This window comes from Mchenga conophoros, linkage group LG1, assembly GCF_057382185.1.
Source record: "Mchenga conophoros isolate Kocher_MC1m ecotype Shallow Benthic linkage group LG1, M_conophoros_male_GT1.1, whole genome shotgun sequence".
Taxonomy (NCBI): domain Eukaryota; kingdom Metazoa; phylum Chordata; class Actinopteri; order Cichliformes; family Cichlidae; genus Mchenga; species Mchenga conophoros.
The window spans coordinates 33,973,571-34,000,106 of NC_140526.1; the positions used below are offsets into that span (position 1 = coordinate 33,973,571).

Genomic DNA, 26,536 nt, shown 5'->3' on the forward strand with positions numbered 1-26,536 from the left:
ATGTCAGCTGGGATAGCCACTAATTTATTTCTATAGCAACAACACACTTTTGCAAGATTCGCAACATTGCAAGGTAAAGACCCTACAATAATACTATTTCCTCCTTCTTTGTGTAGGTTCCTCCCTTGTCAGTTTAGGTTTATTTGTAGTTTATTTAGCACCTCTGCTCAGCCTGCTTCAGTTTCTCTAGCAGCTGAAGCCGGTACGACTGGTCCAAACTGCTTGATAACTGGAAGAAACGCATACATCCATGGAAAGTTGCCTACTTAAATGAACACTTTGAAATAACACATAGTTGATGAGTTGTGTTAACAAGAATGCGTCCTGATTGGCTGCGTCTCCACTAGCACCGCAAGTCGTACAGCTTTAAGCGATCACAACTCCCAAATTCTGACATTAAATTTATTGTTTCATCTTTATTGAAATCTGATCTGTATTCCAAATATCAGACGAGAGTACATTCATCAAAGACAGGCGCTTACACTCACTCCCTCAGATAAAGAGCATATTTGTCTTAGAGTGTCTTCCAGTTCTGAGATTATTGTTCTGCTAACTAAATTATGCATTTTCTCAAGTAAGTAAGATTTCAACGACTTTTTGAAATGTAATAACATATTTTTGTGTGGCTGAAAACCCCACAGTGCAGGCCACTTAGAAGCAAGTGTTTGCACGTGTATTTGTGTTCATGTGGCATGTAACGCTGCCTCTACAGGGAGTGCAGAATTATTAGGCAAGCTGTATTTTTGAGGAATAATTTTATTATTGAACAACAACCATGTTCTCAATGAACCCAAAAAACTCATTAATATCAAAGCTGAATGTTTTTGGAAGAAGTTTTTAGTTTGTTTTTAGTTTTAGCTATTTTAGGGGGATATCTGTGTGTGCAGGTGACTATTACTGTGCATAATTATTAGGCAACTTAACAAAAAACAAATATATACCCATTTCAATTATTTATTTTTACCAGTGAAACCAATATAACATCTCCACATTCACAAATATACATTTCTGACATTCAAAAACAAAACAAAAACAAATCAGCGACCAATATAGCCACCTTTCTTTGCAAGGACACTCAAAAGCCTGCCATCCATGGATTCTGTCAGTGTTTTGATCTGTTCACCATCAACATTGCGTGCAGCAGCAACCACGGCCTCCCAGACACTGTTCAGAGAGGTGTACTGTTTTCCCTCCTTGTAAATCTCACATTTGATGATGGACCACAGGCTCTCAATGGGGTTCAGATCAGGTGAACAAGGTGGCCATGTCATTAGTTTTTCTTCTTTTATACCCTTTCTTGCCAGCCACGCTGTGGAGTACTTGGACGCGTGTGATGGAGCATTGTCCTGCATGAAAATCATGTTTTTCTTGAAGGATGCAGACTTCTTCCTGTACCACTGCTTGAAGAAGGTGTCTTCCAGAAACTGGCAGTAGGACTGGGAGTTGAGCTTGACTCCATCCTCAACCCGAAAAGGCCCCACAAGCTCATCTTTGATGATACCAGCCCAAACCAATACTCCACCTCCACCTTGCTGGCGTCTGAGTCGGACTGGAGCTCTTTGCCCTTTACCAATCCAGCCACGGGCCCATCAAGACTCACTCTCATTTCATCAGTCCATAAAACCTTGGAAAAACCAGTCTTGAGATATTTCTTGGCCCAGTCTTGACGTTTCAGCTTGTGTGTCTTGTTCAGTGGTGGTCGTCTTTCAGCCTTTCTTACCTTGGCCATGTCTCTGAGTATTGCACACCTTGTGCTTTTGGGCACTCCAGTGATGTTGCAGCTCTGAAATATGGCCAAACTGGTGGCAAGTGGCATCTTGGCAGCTGCACGCTTGACTTTTCTCAGTTCATGGGCAGTTATTTTGCGCCTTGGTTTTTCCACACGCTTCTTGCGACCCTGTTGACTATTTTGAATGAAACGCTTGATTGTTTGATGATCACGCTTCAGAAGCTTTGCAATTTTGAGACTGCTGCATCCCTCTGCAAGATATCTCACTATTTTTGACTTTTCTGAGCCTGTCAAGTCCTTCTTTTGATCCATTTTGCCAAAGGAAAGGACGTTGCCTAATAATTATGCACACCTGATATAGGGTGTTGATGTCATTAGACCACACCCCTTCTCATTACAGAGATGCACATCACCTAATATGCTTAATTGGTAGTAGGCTTTCGAGCCTATACAGCTTGGAGTAAGACAACATGCATGAAGAGGATGATGTGGACAAAATACTCATTTGCCTAATAATTCTGCACTCCCTGTATTTGACTGATTGGATTGAGGGAAATGGATCGTAAAACCGAGAAGAGAAATTTTTATGTTATTTAACAACATTTTCCAAGTTGGTTTTCTCGACTGTTCTTGATCTGCAGGTGTGTGTGTGTGTGTGTGTGTGTGTGTGTGTGTGTGTGTGTGTGTGTGTGTGTGTGTGTGTGTGTGTGTGTGTGTGTGTGTGTGTGTGTGTGTGTGAGACCGTGAGAATCCAGAACGACAGTAGCCACACAGATAAACACAGAAAGATACATTGTCCTCCCTGCAGAATTGTTGCATTATAGTTTGTGTTGTTTGAACCTTAACTAATTTCTCAGCAATTTCCAGACAAAGCAGAGTTCTCCTGAATCACGCTGGAGGAATCTGTGTGTGTGTGTGTGTGTGTGTGTCTGTGTGTCTGTGTGTGTCTGAGAGAAACTCATGAAGATGGGAGTGGAGGCAAAGTGGCCTAGTGGACTGTGCCTATGAAGCTATCTGTGTAAACGTCTGATCTAATTACAATTTGGAGATCATGTGGAAACTGCAGTTCAGCTGTGGCTGTCTGTGTGTGTGTGTGTGTGTGTGTGTGTGTGTGTGTGTGTGTGTGTGTGTGTGTGTGTGTGTGTGTGTGTGTGTGTATCTTGCACTTGTGTTCCCCCAGATAAAGTTTCATAGCTGCACAGAGACCAAAGAGAGAGCAGAGGGGAACACAGGGGGGACTAAGAGGAGCATGTAAAAATCCTTGTTGTGGTTGTATGCGTGCGTGCATGTGTGTTGGATAAAATATGTGGAGTTGTGAATGTCAGTGCTGTAACTTTAGGAGCTGCTGTTGCATGAAGGTGAGAAGGAAATTGACTTTACAGCTATGGGTCTTCTCTTCACCTCCCATTACTTTGGCCTGTTTATACTGGACCATACTGGGGAGGGTGTGTTATCATAAATTTCACCTTTTTTATAAGAACACTTCTCAAGTTGTACCAGTTAGTTTGCAAGATTTGCTGCTTCACTTGCCTTTTATTAGGTTGTAAGTTGGGGCATTACAAGTAAACAAAACGCTTAGTTACAGCCTGGTACAGGAGATGGTTTTGACCTCTATGGATATTTTGCCCCTTTATAACTGCTCTGAGTGGGGGAGTTGTATTACTCATTCACTTGGATACTGGCATTGACTGGCATCTGGATACTTGGAGTCATTAAACAGGATTTGTAACTATTATTAAAAGTACACTAGTCAACCCAGTCAGGTACCAGAAGAATTAAAAAAAAAAAAAAAAACACTAAAGTAACCTAGACAGCTCCTGCCTCTCAGCTTCTCAGCCATGTCCCAGAAGCCTTGTCCCTCATTGTGTTCTCCAAAGACTGTTTCCTGGCTGTTTTTCACAGATGGAAAGGTTGTGTCTATATTTCACATCTGGTCGCATACTGAATTGGTTGCATAATAGCAATAGAATTGGAACATCAGCTGGTAAATCAAGTCGAGGACTTCATCCTCGGTACTTTTTCGCAGTGACAGTCTGGTACAAATGCCCACATTAAAAGAGATACTTTCTCTGAAGTTGTACTGCTTTATTTTACCCACAGTTATTCAGCTGTAAGTTTAACAGGTTTGTAAGTGGCGATCAGTAAATTAAAGTCTGTGCTAGTTTCTCAAACTTCAGAATAAAGACAAAATATCTGCATGGATGATTTTGAGCTATTGTGTAGAAATGATCGTAAAACTAACTAAAGATTTAACTAATAACTGAGCATGATTATGTTACATGTTCAAAGTGGGTGACTATTATGACAGTGTCATCAGAGGTGGTTAGTTGAAGAGCATTTTAGTGGGTCGCACATCTCAATGCCAGGATACTAATTAGCCTTGATGAAGTTTAATGAAGGCATAACTCACAGACGTTTAATCAAATTAATAACACCCCCATTCTTTCATTGACAGAGCTGTCTGAGCTCAGGGGGTGTGCTCGTCTAAATGTGGCAACATAGGCACATTTTACTATGTTTGATTGCAGGGTGTAAGTATAAGCTGTAAGAAGCATGAAGTGCTGCTCCATTGGAGGAATGTGTTTGTGTTCTTGCCACTCTAGTTTCACATCCATACAATCACACAAGAGAAGGAAGGGCATACTTTGTGAGTGTGGTTCCTATGGAAATGGCTGTAAGGGCTTATTGTGTTGAAGGTTTTCACAGTTAGATGAGGGCAAACTGAAGCAGAAAGTGAATAAAGAGGAAGTACATCATAATATCTGAAAAGAATGACACTTGCCTCGTGTTGAGGTCAGCGCGTTCACCTAACCTTCCTACTGCTCTCTTCATAAATCCACTCCCTACCTCACTGAAACTCTTGTGTCAAGAAGTGAGGGGAAGAACCTATTTGATCCTGCTTTTAAAGTTTTCAAACCTTAGTTTAGGAATTCGGAAAAAGATTTAGGAGGAAAAAAAAAAAAAAAAAAGATTATGACATTTATGATTAGTTTTAAACTTTGGACATGCACACAGGCAGCATGAGCAATGATTAAGGAGACATTAAAGGGGACTGGGTCATATTCTTGAGGGGGACCAGAAAGGTGCAGCCCTGTGGTAGAAAGAAGGATTCAGTGCCCACAGAGGCTACAGAGACGCACGTGTGTGCAGTCCAAAAGCCATCAGCAAATTGCCCATTTAGGAAGTCTCCTTGTGTAGCTCAATTGCTGACTGGTTGGAAAGTAGGCTTGAAAACAAAAGGAAATGATGGCAGGAAAAAACAAAACCATCATTGTATATTATCAATTTTTCAGGGGCTAAGCTAAACAGCTAACAACAGCATAAACATAATCAAGGATTGCCCACATTAGTTGTTGTTAATATTTTAGACATTGGCCCTTGGTGACAGTGTACAGCTGTAACATGCAAACATGGGCCTAGAAAGCTCTGCGTAGCACTTTCTGGACTACCAAATCATGTGCCAAGTACCTTGAGTGCACATGACACCAAAAAGCTCCTAAAACTTTCAGAAAAGCTGCCATTCTTTTTATTTTAGTAACCCTGATGTTATCCTTGTAGTTTTGACCTTCTTACAGTTACAGTAGCGATTTCCCACATTGGTTTCTTTGCTGCACTTCATGCTGCAGGCCTGTTAATGTTCAAGTGATCAGGCCTTGCCATAGCTGGACTGGCCGGTGGGCCGATGGTAATTATTTGTTTTTATGGGCCGATGGGTTTTTTTTCGTTTTTTGTTTTTTTTTTCCCCTCCCCATAAAGGTTTCACTTCAATCATGAACCTGATCAATGATCATCTGATCAGCTTTTCTCTCTTGTTTGTTTATCTCCCACCTTGCGCCAGAAAGAGGAAACCGGCGGATGTCGCGCTAAACAACAGCAGCACGTTTAAGCTTGATCAGCTGTTGTTAGAATTGATTTAATATTAATTTCTAGTATCAGCTGATGTTTGCTGGAGCCACAGCTGTAAAAGCTGCTGGTCATGATATCGGTTTGGTTATCTGGTGAGAAAGAAACATGAAGATGAAACCAGGAGATGTTCTTACTGAATCATCAGAGCTGAACAGGTGAAGGAGAAACAGGTTTACCTTTTAGGTGACATGAATGAGTTGAAAGGAAGTTATGAACTGTTTCTGAGAGACAAATAACACCAGGATCCTTTTCTAAGTAGCTGACAGCTGGTGACTGTGCAGGGGCGGGTCTAGCAAAGTGTTGCCAGGGACCCAGGTAGGACATTAACAGGGAGAGGAGGGCACAAGGAAATACTTTTCTTTCTTTTTCTCATTTAAAATGTCTCGCTTTTAACAAATAATTATCTGAATCTTAGAGCAAACATTTTCATCTGATGTAAAATGTATAGAAATCCATTATTGTACATAGTAATTTTTTTAGGGTCCCATCATAATTTCTTCAGAAGTAGCTAAGTACTGTATATGATGCCAGTATTTTCCCACATTTTCTAGATTCTGTACCAGTACTGTGTGTAAAATGCCATCAAAAAGTCAACTAAGTTTTATTCTTTCTCACCTGTCTTTCTGTCTCCTTTCACTTTTTAAAGGTTGCCATGTTAGAAAAAATATTTTGCCCTGCCATGCTGTTTATTGATGTGGCAAATTAATTGTTTATGAAAATATATGTAAATCTGTCATCAGTAATCTGTAATGATCATGTCTCACCTCTAGTCTTCTCTGTCTTAATTTCAGGTTTTCACCATGTGTTGTAGATAGTTCAGGAGGTTAACTCGACCAAGCAGTCTACTTTCGGGTACTGTTTAGAATACCAGAATAGGGAGGATGGTGTAGGTTTAAGTTTATTAGACTGATGCATATATACCAACGAGACAGTGTACATCTCTGTGACAACAGTGTTTGTTTTCATTCAACGGCTTTATGGTTTTTGCTATAATACTTGGTGGGCCGGTCTCTAGTCAAAATGCCCGGGCCGATTTTTTGTCCCAGTCCAGCCCTGGGCCTTGCTGTGACTGTCCTCTCTCACAGTGAATGTGATTGGCATAGAGCCGTGCTCACCTTTTGACTGCGACCCGTCCAACAGCTGCAGTATGACTCATTTTTCTGTCTTCCATCATATCTTATCAGGCTTTCGATTTCTCTGACCTCTTTTCCCAGTTCAAGGCAATACAATTTATTAGCACACAGTAACACTGGATATTCATAACAACAGCAGATAAGACAAGATAACCTTGGACAACTAATACATCATGTGTTATTTCACCATTCATCTCCTCCTACTGCATCATCCTCCCTCACTGTTATAGGTCATCCTTCAAGTTATTTCTCTCTCTGCATTTCACTTACACTGAGCTAAGCGCACCTCTCTCTCTCTCTCTCTCACTCACACACACACACACACACACACACACACACACACACACACACACACACACACACGTTGCAACAGTGTTGGAGTCCTGCTGAGTTGAAAGCGGCCGAGGTTGCGAAAGAGTAAACGATTTCAGCTAGTGAGAAGACAGGGGGTGCCGAGGAGATATATATATATATGTATATGTGTGTGTGTGTGCGTGTGTGTGTGTTGACCGTGAATGTAAAATGAAATGGAAGAGGAAAATCTCTGTTGGGTGAGATTGAAAGCGCTGCATGAGACTTGGCTTCCTCTGCTGTCAGCTCACACAAGTACGTGTGAGGTTTGGGAAGCGGGTGTGTGTACTAAAAACTCAAACGCACACATTCACAGGTATATGCACACACACACACACACACACACACACACACACACACACACACACACACACGTTTGGCATTCCAACTTGTGAGGACCCTCCTGTCAGGTATAACTGGGCCTCCAGGTGGTGTAATGTTTACCATATTCATGAGAAGAAGTCATTTGAACAACTCACTGACTTGGTATTCACGACTTTGTGAGTGTAAATGTTTTAAAAGACCTCTGGAACTGCCACCAGTAAATGTTTTAATGAAACCTTTTATGCAAGTGTCTTTTAGAGTTATTAAGTTTAGTTAGAGTTATCAAATATTTGTCATCTAAGTCTTTAAAATTATTAAAATGTCTTAATTTTTGTCTTTTTTTTTTTTTTTTTAGCTTCAGTTTGAAGTCTGGTCTTTTTGTATTTTTCAAATGAACTTTTCCCAGTTGAACTTGAAAAAAAGTGCAGACAAGTTTACACTTTAAAGGGAATTGATAAATACTGGAAGGCCTCAGATATGTGCAGGACTTGGTCTAATCCTGACCCCTAACTCAAGATCAAATCCTCTCAACAAAAATAAGTGAGGAGTGACCACCGTGTCCTTGCATTAAAGTGATTCTCACAAGAGCATTCATATATAGACGCCCCCCCCCCCCCCCCCCCCCCACACACACACACACACACACACACACACACACACAAACCACCAAAAACTAAGAAGTACCCCCTCCTGTCCTTTAATCCACCACTCTCTGCAGTCTTAGCCAATCAGAGAGCAGCTGTGACCGCAGGAGCTCAGCTGATCTGAAGGTGGGAGCGAAGAAGATTAGGACCCCATTCCCTCCTTCTCTATGTGTTGATTTTCTCTCTGCGTCCCCCTCATGTTTTTTTCTCTCTGTCTGAGCCCCTCTGTCCTTGCAGCCTCCTTAGCCTCCTTGTCTCTGCCCTCTGACCACAGGAATCCTGCACGCCCAACTCCCTTTGCTTTTTTGTTTTTCATCCAAGACTTTCTCATTTATATCTCACTAAGAGGTTGCATTTCTAGCATCGCTCAGTTCATCTCCCTTCCCCTTCCTTTCCCTTGTTGTTGTCTCATCAGTCTCTTTCTTTCTGTCCCAGGATTTGACCGTAGTTGTTTGGACACATTAACATAATCCTCCTCCTCTCTGATTTATCCAACACTCGCTTGGTCCTCTCCTCCACCTCCCTCCTAAATATTTACTCCCTGCTCTGTAAACCAGGCGGGCAAACTTGTTCACACAGAAGAGGGCATGATTAGAGGGTGATCGAGGGTAGAAGAAAGTAACAGAAGCAAGAGGGAGAGACAAAGGGGTTATTGGACTGAGGCCAGGCTTTACTTTCTTTTTAAATCTTGTACAAACTTGTCTGAGTAGGTTTTCAATGTTAACTACAGCAGAGGTTGTGGATTTAAGCTTTAAAAGTCTTTAAAAGTGTAATCAGTGCACTATCATATTAGAGGGCTTAACTGTGTAAGCCAGCACATTTAAGAATTGATGTTTTGCAACCCTTGTTAAAAGAAAATACTGCTTATATATGTCTTTTGCATTAACAGTGGTAGTTTTTTTTTCTTTTTAAAGTATTTATTTGGTTTAGCATATAGTTTATGAATCTTCATTTTGATGCAAAAAAGTCACAGTACTTGTGATTTGTATGCCTCAAGCTGAAGCTGGGCAAGTGTTACCCCATCACATTTTTCTGGATTTTGGTGAGTTTCATATTAACATTGTTTTACATGTCTTAGCCTATGCTGTGTTCTGCCAGCTGATATTGATTTTATTGGCAGACTAAACTTTTTTTTTGTTCCCTTGCCAACCCTGTGTTGTTTTGTCAGAGATTCTGCCCACGCTTTAGTTTGATGAAAAGAAATAGGAGTGCTGTGTTGATGCAGTCCTAATGTTTAATAAATGCTGCCCAAATCTGCTGGCTTACATCTTAATCTGACACAGTTTCAACTTCTGTACTTTACCCCAGCAAGAGTTTAGCTGGTGTGGTTTACAGTTGGTTTTAAGTCATTTGGAGGAAAACAAAATGTGGGTCTGATTTGTTGATTTTAAAAATCAATAAGAGCTTTTGTGCTGTCCAAAACTGGGGTACACAGGGGTGTTTAAGTGGCGCAATAGTATATTTTTCACATGACAGCTCAAATCAGAGAGATTGAAAAGAGCCGCCTGCTGAAAATAATATGTTTACTGCAGGGTTTGGGCTTGGTGCCAAACAATAAGGGAATGGCCGCAGATCCCGGCGTTTCGTTTTATGTGAAGAAAATGGCAGCCAGAACTGAAAATAGTTTTACAAACACAGAGTGCTGTTGCGTCGCTGCACTTAATTAAATTGCATTGATACATAATGAATTGCACAATTATAGCAGTTCTGCTGAACTTTTTTGACAGCCAGACTAAATAAACATTTTGCAGATATCACCTCAGGCTGTGAGCGCGTGCGGTTTGCACAATTAATAGAATAATTGAAAGTAGGGAATGATAGATTGGTGGGTGCTGGTAAAAAGTAAAGAATAACAAAGGAGGGTTATAGATCCTATTTAGTTCTTTCCAGGTGGAACTGTGTTGTAGTTGTAGTTTTTTTTGTTTTGTTTTTTTTGTTATTTAGCTAACACGTGTGTTTTGGTGCTCACATGTACTTCACCTGGTAGTTGGGTTTCTTGATTTTTCTACTAAAGGTTCTAATGCTCTACATCTTGGAGCGGCTTTTTCATTTTTTTTCTGAATAAATGCCAGAATTAATAGTTGATTTTGCTGATGGCTCAAGCACACGTTTGCATTAATCAAATGTGATATAGGTGGAGAGAGAGCAATAAGGGGCTAGCTTACCTCGTATGGGTTCTATGGTGCCGTGTGTAAAAAAAATAAATAAATAAATAAAATAAATAAATAAATAAATAAATTTGTTGGGCCATGAACCAGACAGTGGCAGGTTTCCATACTTGTAATATGATGTGAGAATCAGCTGTCACCTCACATGTTATCATTAACAACTTACACTCTTGAAGTGTCACAGCACTACATTCATAAAATGATACTGCAAAAGTTTTACCAATCCCACCCCGAAACCCCACCCAAAAAAATAATTAAAAAAAAATGCCTATACCAATTTCTTACAATAGTTTCTGTTATTAGTTTGTTACTTTTCAGTTTGTTTTAAGTCTTAAGTCTCTCCATTTACCCTCTTCTCTTTTAGTTTCCCCAGGTACGGATGCGTTCCTTCTTTCACTTCTTCTTTGATCCTCCAGGACCTAACACAATTACACTACCCCCACCCCCCCACAGTGTGTTTTTGCATCTTTGTAAACCTGTTTCTTTTATTTTAACTTTGTTTATTATCCTTTTATCCTTTTTAGCTCATCCTTCCAGAAAGCTGATAAGCTTATGGCATGATGACACATCCATCTCTCTATCCACGGTCCTAAGAATTGCTTTAAAGGATCTCTCTAGAATATTTCTCAGATTTTAGTGAAACTTACACACAGTGATAGCCTAATAGGTCTTCACCCAAATTGTGGTCATGTTCTCACAAGCACTTTCCTGTGTATTGTGAGCTGAATATGATAGTTAAATATAACATTTCAAGAAAGCTAACATAAGAAAATGGATGCATTCATTCAGCTGGAGACTGATGATCCTAATAGTCATATAATGCTGAATTAGTCTGCACCAGAGTATTTCCTGTCATTCAGTTTCTTAAGAGGAAAATATGTGGGCTGTGAGGATGACAGCGCTTAAGTGTTACTCACTGGTGTCAAGCGCTCCGCAGAGATTTGTCATGGCAACAAGCAAACGCTTCAGCATTAATCTGCCATAATGGACGGTAAAATGTCCTGTCAATGTGCTGTATCACCACTAATCTTACACACACTTGTAAGTCATTCAAGAAAGCCACTCTTGTGATTCATTTGTACTTTGAGTGATTTATTTATTTTAATTTTGTTTAATTTATTTATTTTGTAGCTTTAGATACAAAACAGTCTTGCTGGTCCAGACTAGTCCAGGAAAGTTCAGGCAGAATGATGGAGTGAACAGCTGTGGTTGGGAGGGCTGGATTTGCTTCATCCTTTAATTGGTCGAGCATGCGTTTTACTTGATCATGCTCATTCATAATGGAGACTATTATTGTTGGAAGTTTAACATTTTAATCTTGATGTATCAGAGGATATATTTTAGACTCAGCAACATTTAAAATGCCACATAAGCATTAATCTCTTTGCATTAAGCATAGAAAATATGCTAAATATGCTGTAAAATGGCTCTTTGAATAGGGGCTTTTTAGATAAGAAATATTTTAGTTTGTTCTGTAACTATATTTGTGATGGATTGCTTTAATACTCCCGGGATGCTGTTTTTGCAGCAAGTATTAGATTCAAATAATTTCTGTGCCACTGCAGTGCATAGTTCCCTCGTCTTGCACTTTATTTTGTAGTTTGTGCAAAAGAGCTGGTGATAAATAAGGTAATAAAAACAGGAATAAACAGTTGTTGGTGACTTGTTTTGAGGGTTTGCTTTATACAGCAGACTATGATAAACACTGGACAGAGTTGATTATGTTGCCTCAGACAGGTAGTAAACACAATTCTGCTGTGAGTTTTCAGTGGGTTTTATGAATGCAAAGTGGCGTTGTGGACAGGGCGAGGTCTGTTTACTGTATAGGTGGAGGAAAAAGTCCATTACACAAGCAGCCGCCAGACACACTCCTGGAAAAAACTGTGCTGGCAGTACCACTGTGCTCTGACGGGCTCAAATATGCGCTGGATAGCAACCAGAGCTGCCCAAAATCAGATAAGCCACCTCTGTCGGGATCGGCTGTGAGACGAAAATAAAGAGATGGACAGAGGGGATTAGTCTGGGTTTAAGGAAGGGTGAGGGACGTACTTTTACATTTTGAGACATTTTTGTATTATTTTTCAATGTGTGCTTCCTGCATTTAGATTGGAAATGAATCAGAAGTATGGCAGCTCCAGACTGTTAACGGTTCTTTTTATGCCACTGATTGTATTAAGGTCTTCATTAAGGAATTTCTACTGACACAAATGTAAATTGAGTTTGTTCCATTCAGCAGTGAAAAGGCTGAATTTTTTTTAACATTTTTTTATCATAATCATCATCGTCATATAGCCTGCAGAAACAAAATTAAAGACACAAGGTTATGCACAGTTTCACAATTACTTTTGCCGCCATGTCACAAGTCCAGAGTGGGTTAAGCAATGAAAGACAGGACTTTCACACCCTCTGACCATGAATCCGTTTAGAAGAAAAAAGCTGTAGTTCCCAATTAGACACAGATGCACGCTACATGATTCACAGAGAAAAACAAAGATTTACTGATGTGTGCAGCATTTTTAGTTCTCACAAATGCACGTGCTAGTCTACACGCTAAAGCCAAGCAATCTGAACACGTGCAAAACAACTTGGCAAATAAACACGTGTGCAGCTCCACACGGATCTACAAATACATGCTGCGTTTAAGTGCCGGTGGAAACTGGACCATCTCGGCTTTCGGTGGATTCACATATCATCTGGCGTTGGGAAAGGCATTTTCCAAATGGGACACAAGCGCTTTGATTAGAACACAGGTTTACCAGCTAGATGCTGTACAGTAGCCAACAGAAACAAACAAACAGTGTACAGACACGAGTACACCATGGCAGGACATCCCAGTGACTCGTCCTCTGAAGTGACTATATAACACTTTAAAGACTGTCATCAATTTTCACCGTTACACCCTTATATTTGTGACATGCGCGTGCACATCCTTGCACTTTTTAAGCTTGAAAGAAGCTGTGTCGCTCTCTGGAGTGCACATCTGTTTTTCTGTCTCCCTCTCTCCCTCATGTTTTCATCCTCCCATCCGTCGAGCTGGTGTGATAAGCGGCGCTTAGGCAGATATATTGGTCCCATTAGAGCCACTTGATTCAGCTACTCTACAGTGAGGAGGCAGGCCATTAACTCAAGGCCATTTAAAGACGGCCACATACATCTTCCTAAAGACGCACACACACAAAGACACACATGCATATGCAAGTCAGATGTGCAGTCAGTAAGCGTGCACACTTAACAGAGCTCATTATTATCACTTGTAACATAATGTAACAATGTACAAGTTCTCTTAGATCATGTGTCTACCAACACAGGCAAAGAAAGAAAGAAAGGGAGGAAAAGTCAAAGCAAAAGGAGGCACAGAAACCCTAAAACACCAAGAACTGTGTGACAGTTGCATTCTCACACTCTGCTCTGTTGGCTGAAGCCTAATGGAAAAGTTTAGGGCTTCAGAGCTTGTGTGAAAACGGTTCCATTTTCTTGTTATCTCTATGGATATCTAGCCATGCAAACAGCTTTGGCTGTATTTTAAATGTCTGTTTCTGAGATTTGCGCCTTCTGTTGTAATGAAGGTCACTAAAGCCTCGCGGTGCTTACTGCCCTGAAAGTTGCATTGGAAAGCAGAAAAAGAAAAACTTAACAAGATAATCACTTTTTTTTTTTTTAAGAAACTGTTCAGAATTCAGACTTTCCTCAAATATTCCATCCTCCCATTGATTGGGGCTGGAGGCAGAAATCTCACAGCAGGACTGATGTGCCTGCACATGTAACAAGTAGGGCTCCCACAAACGATTATTTTGATAGTCGACTAGTCACCGATTATTTTTGCGATTAGTCGAACATTAGACGTACAGCTTATTGCACCAGCATTCATCTGCTCTTATATAACTATCATTAGCTTACAGCTTTAAGTGTTTAAAGTATGTGCTGACTATAAATAAAGGCAAGATGATAGTTTATTAAATTTTAATGAAATTTGCAGATTGTTCCGGTGAAGTTTAATAAACTCCTTGCTATCTAAAATATAACGGGACACCGGAGTATATTCTTGAACATCTCATGCTTCTGATAATCAGCTGTCTGCTTGAGGTTTATTCAGCTGTGCAAAAACTATAACTTTGATCTCAGCCAAACCGATTTACTCAGGAACATATAAAATACAAAAAAAAAAACCAAACAATAACATTTTTAAGTGACTTATATATGTTTAACCTGAGTAGGTGGGTTTGAAAACGATTTGCCGGAAGTCCGGTGTTCTCACGGGCTCTAGTGAGCCTAGCCCCCGGCTAGCTATCGAGCTAGTGGGTAACAAACGTCTCCGAAAACATCGGAGCGCTTTTGAAAATATGTGGTGTCTTGATAAACTGAGCAGATATTTGAGGTTTACACAGCTACATTCTCGCCTAAAAATATGTTAAAAGTTTATTTTGTGACCCAGAAAGAATAATAAGAGTAATATTAAAACTAACTAGCTGCCGCCATTGTTGGAAACTGAGCTGCGCTATGAATTCTGGGACAGAGCTACTTCTTCTTCTTCGGGGTTTAACGGCAGCTGGCATCCTTGTACATGCAGTGCTGCCACCTTCTGTTTCAGTCCGTTATTACACTCTTAAATCCTACTACTTATTCCTGCGTCTTTTGTGATCTGAAGCTTCAAACAACGTGTCGACTATTAAATCAGTCGTCTGTGATTTTGATAGTTGACTAATCGTGGCAGCCCTACTAACAAGTATAGTTCACCTTTGATTATGTCTGTATTTTTTCCCCTCTCTTTCATCTCAAAATGGGTCATTCCATCTCCATGTTACTATTTTCTCAACAGGAAACATTTACTCACAGTGGAGACCCATGTTTACTTTTTCTAGTCTTTTGGCTCTAGGTTTGACATAAGGAAATGACTGCATGCATTCACACACATTTGTTTGTTAAAAGTTGAAGCAGCGTAATCAAGCAATATCTGTTGGCTACATGGTTACAGAATACGGAGACTAAAATAATACTGCACATATTCATGGAAAAACAAGGCTTTAAGAATTGACTTAACTTTGTACTGTAATATTTAATGCAGGTAAACTCTCAGTATAGCTAAAGAGGTCAACTTTTACACTTACACTCTTGTTTCTTCACTGCGTGTATGTATGTGTGCGTGTGCACCAGAGAATAACTGGGGAAAGGAATGAGGCTGGTGTTGATGATGAGACTTGCAGGTGTGTATCATTGTTTGTGTGGGAATAACACATAGTATGCAAGTGGGAATTCTTTAGCTTGGATGAGAAAAGCTCATTGGTGAAGGTCAGGGTGTGTGTGTGTGTGTGTGTGTGTGTGTGTGTGTGTGTGTGTTCGTTCTATTACACGTGTGAGGACAGCATCACACAGAAGAATAAATGGAAAATGTTCAGGAGCAATATTTTTGAAAGGCTTTGAAGCATGACTGAGACAAAAATTTTTGTACTATTGGAACACTTCAAAGTGTAACTATGGGAGGTGAATGAACTGGTCAAACAACCATATAAATTTCAAAAGGAAAAAAAAAAGTTTGTGGTGGTGGTGGTGGTGGTGGTGGGGGGGGGGGGGGGGTGTGTGTAAATGGATATCAGCTGCAACTGTTATCCAACTGCAAATGTGAAGATGCTCATGAGGCCGCTCATGATCACAATGAGCTGTGCACCCGTTTTGAAGTTAGATGCCATCTTTAACCAGGGTTTCGCTAAGACATCATTCTCTGAGCTGTCTTACTTTATTGTGGGGCTGAGGGAAGCATGTACATCATTGCAGCTATTAATAATATTCGCACAATCCTGGGAAATGTAGGAGTGTAGCAGGTGGAGTTCATATTAGTTGAGTTCATCATAAAGTGATAACTGGAATGCACAAGATGACACAGCGGATGGAGGGTCTTGTGAGCGCTGAAGTGTGTGTGCGTCTGTGCGCGCACATGCGTGAGTGTCAGCCTCTGAGGAATGCAGCGGTCCAGAGAAGAGCAGCGCCGTACAGAGCCGAATCCATGTGATAAGAGAGATCAAGGCTCCAGGAGACCTCATCAACTTACCTAGCAAGCTCCCTGTTGATCCACCTGATACCTGGACCAGGCCACACCTACATACTCTCCCTCTCTCTGTATCTCTCGCTGATTCGTCCTGGACTCTTTATTTGCATGCATTTTGTATATCTCCCAATTCATGTGCTTAAACAATCCCGCACTTAAGCAGAATATGTTTATTTAGCCAGTGCAGTGATGGTTGGCTTATGTCTGCATGTGTGCTTTTTTGCGTGCGCGTTAACACCACAATCTCTAAGTCTTCAGATAAGCTGAATTATTTATTGAAACGTTTCCAACCCAGCATTTTTCCTCCTTTTGTTGTTCGAGGCCATAAATCTGCTGACGCCTGACCAGGAAATGTACAGGAATGCAGCTCGATCACTTTACTTAACAAAAAAAGAGGTTTTCACAGCTGTCATCAGTCTTCTGATAGGCTCTCAGGATATCATAAGTTTAAATACATTTGTGCCAATGCTGGGTTTCTGCTTGTTTGGGACATTATGAGTTAAACTCTTATTTTATCTAAGCTGAGATTTTCTTTTAAGAGTGAATCTTGTAAAATTTATTCTAAACGGCACTACTTGACCTGTTTTTTTTTGTTTTGTTTTTTTAAATTTTGTACTTGATTTAGCCATCACTCCCTTCAGCCACACCATAGAAGTCTTCACAAAATGTCATTTCCTGTTTACTTTCACTAGTGGTTTCAACTCCTAACCCTAACTATCAAGAAACACTCAAATACAACAAATAAAAGCTTACTAAGCTTTAAAGTTGTATGCTATTATATTATTATTTAGTTTTACAGTGTTGCTTGCATTCTGAAGGTCTTTCAATATTTGTTTGGACATTTGCTGCTTTTTCTCTCAATTTCAGTTCAGTTCTTGTAACAGACCATTTCCAGAGGAATCGGTGAGGTTCCTAATTCAAAGGATAAACCAGACTTGTGTCTCACATAACAGACAACTTATTAAAGAACCATATTTAAATTGCATTTTCAGCCACTTTGTTACTAATACCCTGCTGTAAAATCTTTCAATTTAAACCATTGCTTTTAGCTCAATCTATGAAAAATACACAATTTGACAGGCGTAAAGTAATATTTTTGCACCAACAAAGTAATTCCCAAATTGTTGTTAGCCCAAAATTTAACATACTTTGCCATGGTGTGCAGCGAAACTGAACTGGTAGAACATACAAGAATTGGCAGTTTTCAGGTGGAGACTGTATCGTGGTTTGGGGCTGCATTTCAGGCAATAGTGTAGGGGATCTTATCAAAAGATTACTAAATCAGATCAGATTTTGAACCGCCCTGCAATACCAACTGGAAAGCATCCAACTGGCAATGGCTTTGGTCCAAAGCTTAAACACACTGCCAATGCAGTAAAAGCATACCTGAATTTAAAAAAAACCAAACCAAAAAAAAAAAAACCCACACAATGGAAACTTATCAGTCCACAGAATGTGGATTCAACATTATTAAAGCCGTGTGGGATCATTTTGACAGAGAACAGAACTAAAGGCATCAAACATCCAAAGAAGAGTTTCAGATGTCGTTCAAGAAGCCTGGAGAACTAATAAAGATAATATTGGAATTGTATTAAGTCTAGTGTTGCCTTATAGACTATATTTGCATGTATGTTTGCATGTTTTAGTTGCTAATTATTGCATTTATTTTCCAATTTCCTGGGAAAGTATAAAGAAATTAAGGGTGACTCAGTACATTTAAACAAGACTCTTTTGGCTGTACTGTAGTTTTCATAATTCATTGGCTGTATTTCAGTAATGTTGTAAGAGATGGTTGCACATGAAACAGATAAACTATTTTACTGTGGTTCATAAAATGTGGCTCTTAGATTGTGACGGATCATGTCTCCATTTCAGGAATAATTTATTATAATAAAGTAAACACTGTTGTAATGCCTTTGTAGATTTACAAAGCTTTCTTTGTTAGGAAATGTTTATGGATGATTTCTCCTGTTTTCTGATTTTACAGATATGTAATAAACTCAAAATGATGACTTCTACACACAGATGCAAGCGACAAGCTAACTTCAGCCCCTGCGAACACTTTGTCAAAATGTAGATTATAGTCATTACTGGTGATCATTATTATTCTGACATGTCACAGACTCTTTCTTCATCACAGTAAAGACTTGTACTTAAAGTCTTTTAAAGACATGTCAGTCTTATAAGACGTGAGATTTTAGATTTCAACATACATGAAAGGAGTTTTGTGGTTTTTGTTGGAAAAGTCAGAAAACGTGTCTCTGGCCTTTAAAGGCGAGTGTCTTTGGTGCTCTGTGATCTTTATGGACTAGTGTTTTTGTTTTTTTTCCTCCTCAAATTTTTCTTGTTTAGAGTATTCTCAAAAACTGTTGTGTGTTTTAGTGTCTCGAGCAACACGTTTGGTTTAGATCCATAGGCAGTTGCATTCTCGTGCAAGTGGCATGATTTGACATTCGTACCATGATAAGCGACGGCAAAAAACTGGATCCACCTCAGTAAGGTTGTAATCTCAACTTTTACAGAAAAAGTAGCCGGTGTGAGCATTCAGGCATGAAGCTGATATGTTAAGATGCTGTCAGATTACCTGAAAGGACTGCCTTTATGAAAGGGGCTCACAGATTCTATAAAATATGTTGTTAGCCGACAAAAATGTAAAGTTGCTTAAAATGTCTTCCTGCGATAAAGTGACACATACCAAATTAATGTGATGTCTCTGTAAGGTGATTTTACATCTTATATTGAACTGAATCCAGTGGCTGTCTGAATGGGGGGGTGACTGTGTGATTTAGACAGAGATCTTCAGAATGTGAAGAGAATGTGTAGACCAAGAGGGAGACAGGTTCTCTTTGCTTATGATTCTCTCTCTGAATAATGTAGTATCCATGTTGGGGTATATGGGTCAGTGGGGTTTTACTTCCCCCTGGAGACCAAAGGCACACCCCAGCACACACACAGATGCACACTTGCTTAATTCACTCCCCGAGTCCTGGCTTGTCTGCCTGGCTGGTTAACTCGCTGCGTGACGTCATACATTTTTCATAAAGTCTGCATTGCTTGGTCAATATTTCATATTTGCTATTGACAGTCGGGTGAGAGTCCATAGTAAGGAGCCGCTGCTCCCTCTTTTCCCTTCGCCTTCTCTCCCTCCCACTTCCATCCCTCTCTGGCCTGTAATTAAATTAGCTCTGTCTGCAGATGACAAAGGGCCAGTCATTCGGGTGGTGCTTAGATAGCAAGTAGCTGCACTCTGTAGAGCGGATATGAAGTTAAGGAGGAATGCGCTGAGCTGAGCTCAGTACCTCTGTTAGGAGAAAAAAGGTGGGGAAGAAGAGGATGCCTGGATCCAGGCCTGACTCACGCAATGAACTTAGACCAGATACAGAGTGAAGATTTTTTATTTCAACTGTTTGGCAAACTGACCTTTAGGGCACCTAGTAGCCTCGCAAGAGTGATGACTGTGTTATGTTAGGTTATGATTAATAATTATTTTTAGTTGTGATGAGTACTTGTCCCATCTGTGGCATGGTCAAAATAATGTTGAAAATGCCTGCTGCAGCATTACACTGTCTAAGTTAGCATATTTGTATGTTTGTTTGTTTTTTTCATCTGAAGCTGCATACACACTTTGCTATTCGGGGCTGACCCAGATGAAATATGACCAGGGTGGAAGAATGGAGGCTATATCTTTGTGCGCGTCTCCAAAACTGTGGGCCTGTGTCGCACAGTGAGAGCACAAATGTGTCACTACTCGTCAATCATTAGGATTGCAGCATGAAAACATGCTCTTATCAAGCTCCCTCAATCATCTAGATAATTACACAAGCCCAAATGGAACAGACAGAGGTAAAACTTTTTAAACTGCAAATAAAAAATGATCGTTGCTTCTAGACTCTGCATTTTGAAGCCTCAGGATTAGTGTTCAGCCTGCTGCCATATTGGTGTCTTGGAGCCAGAAATTAGCAGCTAACTAGCGAGTATAGTTAGCAAACAGGAATATGGCATACACACGAATCACATTATAATCAAATACCAAAATCAAAGTATAAACTACTAAAATTGTTTTTACCACATAGCAGACTATGTTATTTGTCAGATAGTTCCATTAAAATGCTGCAGTTGATACTAACAGCACAAACATGAAGAGGTCCAGATTAGATGCAGCTAAATGCTGTAGCTGTCTATGCTAGCACACTTGAAGCCTCAACAGTATCTGGCCTATAGTTTAGTAGGTATTTTGAAAGTACTTAATATTAGTTTTCATTTTGACAATTTTTATTTAAATTTAGTCGCAGTCTTTTGAATGAAATGTCATTTGATTTTCATCATAATCTAAGTTCTTTTAGTTTTATGGAGTAAAAAAAAATGTATTTAGCTGTGATAGTTGCTCCACACAGTTTACAAAGCGTCATTTGTTGACAACAAATGTATAATATGTCCATGTGTCTGCTCTTCTCTTCCTCACGAGTGCTGACATTTAGTGTTTTCATGAGAAACGTGGAGCATGGGAGCTAGTTTCCCAGGGGCAGATCAAATGTCCGTGTCTAACCGTACCGCTTAAGATTACTTCAGAATATTTTCATCTCGTTTTTATTCGTTGACAAAAGTGTGAATACATTTCATCGTAGTTTTTGTCCTCATGCATTACTTTTTATTTAGTTATTGTCTTGTAGTTGTCAGAAAAAGAGGACATTGACGCAAACTGTCAAAATTTATTGGTCAGCAACACTGCTTATAATATCCTCATAAAGACATTAGCACGTCCCATCCATGTTGTTTGAGTTTTTTTCTTTTGTGGTCCTCTTCTCTCAGCTGCTCAGTGTGTTTGTTTGTTTTCTCTGCTGACAGCCTTGTTGTCTGCTCTCGTTTACTTGCAGTGCTCCCCACCTGCTCACCGCTGGACTTCCACTGTGACAATGGCAAATGTATCCGTCGCTCTTGGGTGTGTGATGGAGACAACGACTGCGAGGATGACTCCGACGAACAAGACTGCCGTAAGTACACTTTGTCTTTCTTGAAAACACAAACAGTAGCAAAGACATACACTCGACCTGCTCCGTTTTACTCAAGGGGATGACTTATTAAAGTGAACAGATGTTTGAGGCAGCCATGTGCAATGAGGTGTTTGTTTAGAGTCTAAAAGCGTTGCCTGTCTGTTGCACTCACAAACACACGGGCAATCGCATGTGCACACGAAAACATTGTGGCAAAAGGTCAGCTCTCCCACGGTCACAGCACAAGACTTTGTTTGACCTTTGACTTTATTTTGCTCCTCTTTTGTTTTGAGGAGTTATTTGTGTTCTAAGTCGTGTGTTCTTGCTGAAGTATCCTCAGCTTCCTACCAGGCAGAATCGTGACAACACTTAAACTAAAAGGAAAAACCTGAAGCTTTGACCGCTACAGTGAGGGTATCTGTGGTCTCTGTGTTGCTATGTGAGACATTTTGCTTGATTTTGAGGACATTCTTGAGAGAGGAGGGTAATTTCTCTGTTCTCACTTCCGTCTTTTTTTTTTAAAAAATGGGTTAATGCAGCCTTCAGAAAATTGTCAGATAAACATGATAAGGAAACCATCCTATTTTACTAACTCAACAATGTGCTTGCCCTTTTAACGAAGGTCAGTTTTAGATTCATTTGAGGTTAAGAATAGGAGTTGTGCTCTTTAAAAGAGGTCATCAGAAGTAGAGTACAACTGCTTGTCTGTGTGGGGTTTTTTTCTTCTTTATTTGAGGTGTGGCCAGTGGTCAGATTCTGAATCCACATTTAGTCTCTATATTTACCCCTGACAACTCAGAAGGCTCTGTGTGTGCAACCTGATCGGGGTGGATGCATGCTGCAGGCTGGACATTCTATCACAGCATCAGAAGCAAGTTCGGCGATTCAGTTCGATCAACTTTAACACTCTGTGCGGAGGACTGGAATAGTTACAAGCAGTGACATGTCCTTGATGGAGTCGACACATGGCAGTTAGGCAGTGTCCTTCAAGTAACTCACTTCTAGATCTGTGAAGGATCTTCCACCAACAACATGTTGCTTAAATTATACAATTCATATCAATTATTGGCGATTGTATTTTTTACTTTGGCCCCAATAAAAGTGGTATAAGGGTGACAATACCGAGAACTTGACATAGACCTCTTATGCTTCTTTGCAACCATAAACCTTCTTTCTTGGACTCAGCTACAGTAACTTTGATTGATTCACAGTTCATAATAATCCTGGTTGTTGTATATTTTGTTATTATGCCGCCTCTAAACCAGTTCTGAACAAGCCATTTAAAGAACTCTTCTTTTAAAATTGATCACCTAGGGGTGATCAATTTCAGCTTTTCTTCTGATTGGCTGCCCCTCAAAAACAGAACGTTAGGTGGGTGGGGCCCGGACAGATACTTCCTGCCAGAGCTGCAAGTATTTGAACTCACATTTATGCTGGGCTCATTATTTGAAACTTTATGATCATTCACCATTGTGGTAGAACTAGAAAAGTAGAAAAAACAAAATAAGGGCAAAAGTAACTCCACTTGATAATTCTGTACATCAGATCGGGAACAACTCGTCTTTCAGCATATTTTGGCTAATGTGGAATTAAGAGTAGATCACAAAATCTGTATTGTGATTCTGGCTCTGCAGAGGAGTGGTAGCTGGGTTGGGTAGGCTTTTGATGGAAGGTAGCTATTAATCAAAAGAAGGAACGTTTTTGCTTTTGGCTGGCTTAGTAAGCTTCTGACTCAGCAGGTTGGTAACTATAGATCAGAGTGACAGTCCTATTGGTAGCTCCTGGTCTTGGTAGCAGTAGCTTGAAACTGTGCGTCTTTAGTTTATACACATCAAAGGTTTTAACAGTATTGTAGTTCCATATATATTGGATATCAAAGATGACAATGACCTCATATCTTGATTGGGAACTGCTATTATAAATTCTGTATGGTAGAAATCTGGCCTTCCCATTTTGTTTTTATTTTAATGCAAGCGAGGCCTGTTTTTGTAAGAAAAAGTGATATATGACTAATGCTAGTGTTGGCTGGATAGCTTGATAACATGACGCATAGGGTCACGGTGATAGTAAATGAGGTTCATATTTTGGCAAGCAAAAGTGTATGAATATTTTTGCTCAGTTTGGTGTGTTTTCTTTTCATGTTGATTAAAAAATAAACTGGAACCACCTTCTTATGCTTTTGAAGTAGGGCTGCCACAAACGATTATTTTGATAGTCGACTAGTCACCGATTATTTTTGCGATTAGTCGACTAATCAGATCATCATCCATTGAACGTAAAAGTACAGCTTATTGCACCAGCAGCATCTGCTCTTATATAACTATCATTAGCTTACAGCTTTAAGTGTTTAAGGTCTGTGCTAACTAAAAATAAAGACAAGATGATAGTTAATTGAATTCTAATTAAATGTGCAGATTGTTTCGGTGGAGTTTAATAAACTCAGCCGATTTACTCAGGAACAAATAAAATACTGAAAAAAGCCAAACAATAACATTTTTAAGTTATCTAAGTGACTTGTATATGTTTAACCTGAGTAGGGCGGTGGGTTTGAAAACGATCTGCCGGGAGTCCGGTGCTCTCATGGCCCCCGGCTAGCTATCGAGCTAGTGGGTAACAGACGCCTCCGAAAACGTCGGAGCGCTTTTGAAAATATGTGGTGTCTTGATAAACTGAGCAGATATTTGAGGTTTACACAGCTACATTCTCGCCTGAAAATATGTTAAACGTTTATTTTGTGACCCAGAAAGAATAATAAGAGTAATATTAAAACTAACTAGCTGCCGCCATTGTTGACAACTGCGCTGGGCCGCGCTATGAATTCTGGGACACAGTTTCTTCTTCTTCGGGGTTTAACGGCAGCTGGCATCCTTGTACATGCAGTGCTGCCATCTTCTGTTTCAGTCCGTTATTACACTCTTAAATCCTGCTACTTATTCCTGCTTTTGGGATCTTACAAAGCTTCAAATGACGCGTCGACTATTAAATCAGTCGTCGACGATTTTGATAGTCGACGTAATCGTGACTAGTCGACTAATCGTGGCAGCCCTATTTTGAAGCCAATAAAATGAATATGTAACTCCCCACCAAACCACTAGCATTAAATCTGTAGAGCTAATCTGTTGATTGTAGCACTGAGTCTTGTGAACCATTTGGTCACTCTAGCCAATTAAATGTTGGACATGTGCATAGGATTACAGGGACCATCTTGCTGTATTTAAATACAATAGAATCTGTTTAATGGCCTATGCACAGACGCCACTTTCACTGTTTTCTCAAAATTCAAGTAGTTTATAGGTGCAGCAAGTAGAGGATAGCTTGCGAATGATTTTTCTGTCACCTGGTGATTTCTCCTCCTCCTGTGCTGGCCCACATATAGCATGAGCAGCCAGACACTGAATCACTTACTGATGGGGGTGGGGGGTGTCTGTCTGCAATGAGGGTGCTATGAATTTTTCATCTTCATGCCCAGTAAATTTTCCTCCCTCCTCTGTTTCCCATACTTATTATTTCATGCTTCTTTCTTTCTCCATTTCTTTCCCCCTACCTGGTTTGGCTCTCCGTTCCCAATATGTGCTGGCCAGTATAGGTTTCTCCCTAAGATGAGGTGGTTTCATTGCATTATTTAGGCCTGGGGAGACAATCCTCCACGCTTGGCTGGAACCGAAGTAGCTGTCAAGATTTCAGACAAACATGGAGAGTGAGGTGTGCCTCGGTGCAGAGCAGTGTGTGTGTGTGTGTGTGTGTGTGTGTGTGTGTGTGTGTGTGTGTGTGTGTGTGTGTGTGTGTGTTAAAAAAGGGGTTTGAAATCTTGACGTTCAAAAGATATTTTAATCTGGCAAATAAATATTTCGACACCTGTCTCAGCTCATACGCACATGTAGAGAGCGTGGTATCGACTCCCAGTGCTCTTTGCCCTTTGACTTTTGGCTGCTGTGTGAATGATGAGTTTCTTGAGGGCTTGTTGACCTCTGACCTTACTCTGTTTACTTCGCTTATGGGAAGGGAGCTAGAGCATGGGAGAGGCAGAGAATAGGGGGCAAATCAATTATTTTCTTGCAACCTGAATAATGGAACGAGTTTGATTGTCAATTGTCCAGGTAAAATTAAATTTTCATTGGAACCCACCAAAATACTTTTTTTTTTTAAGGGGGGGGGGGGGCGAACTGGCTGAGAGGAGACTGGTGGGGGCGAGGTCAGCGGAAATTTAGCAGTTGAATGAATAGCATGCTCATGAATGTTTAGTCTTAGATATTTATTTTAATACACTTGGCTCTGTATGATGTCACTGAGAGTAGATGGTCATTTAAGGCACACAGCCCTAAGCTTTGAGCATAAAAGCTCCACCCACCTGTTATGCGAATCTTCTGTTTGTGAAGGGCAGCCAATCAGAAGAGGATTGGCTTAAAGGGAGGGAAAATGGAGCTAAAACAACTAATTTTAGAAAGTGGATGATTTTGTAGTGTAAAGCAAGTTCCAATGATGAGTGTAATAATTCCCAAATGTAGAGGATCCCTGTCAGAACTTTCTAAATATGTCATGTTTTTATATGGAAAACATTCTAGAAAGATGCTTCCCTTTTGGATCTTTGTTAAACATTAATTTGGACCCAGATCATATATACGTGCAATGGCTCTGGGTTCTTATGTCATGTCACTCATCTGAGAAGTGAAGTGTGGTTCTCAGGTGTATTTGTGTGGTGCTATAATACTCTTGAGAAAAGATGAAAGCTTTCAGTGGAAAAAAGACGAGCGTTACCCTTTTCCTTTTTGTCGGGTCGTCTCTTCTGTGGGCGTCCTTCTGTTTTTGTCTCTTCTTATCTCTCTTGCTTTGTCGTAACTGTCTAACACTCACACACAGCAGTGATAAATTATAGATTGCCTACTGCCAGGGGCCAGACATCACTGGTTTTCTTTGGCAAACCTGTTTGCTCGGCTCCAGCCGTGCTTTGCCATCGACTGCAGCAGTAACGGTAGAAGGCGGCGCTTTGGAAGTGTGATGAAAGAAGCAAGGCGAACCAGTTGTTTCGATAAATGAAAGGGTATGAAAGTAAAACACTGTCACAGGGCTGAACTCTCACAAGAGGGAGTGATTTTGTCTCTCTGTTGTGTCAACTGTTTGTACGAATGACTAATGTTCCTTTTATCTCCAGTCTAAAGGTTAACTGCATAATGAAACACTTCCTAATGTACAGCCAGCACTATGTGTAATTAAGATATAAAGCATGCTGCTAGAGCTTGGTGAAAGAAATCA

At 40.2% G+C, this 26,536-nt stretch overlaps 1 protein-coding gene across 4 annotated transcripts in view; it reads left to right on the forward strand.

Annotated features, from left to right (window-relative positions):
• The window catches only part of lrp4 (low density lipoprotein receptor-related protein 4), a 109,425-nt gene that overhangs the window by 48,645 nt on the left and 34,244 nt on the right, over nt 1-26,536 (forward strand). For all 4 annotated transcript variants that reach the window (XM_085275887.1, XM_085275893.1, XM_085275909.1 and 1 more), the window contains exon 3: nt 21,170-21,286. In XM_085275887.1, coding sequence (XP_085132013.1) covers nt 21,170-21,286 — 117 coding nt within the window. The remainder of the gene's footprint in view (nt 1-21,169; nt 21,287-26,536) is intronic.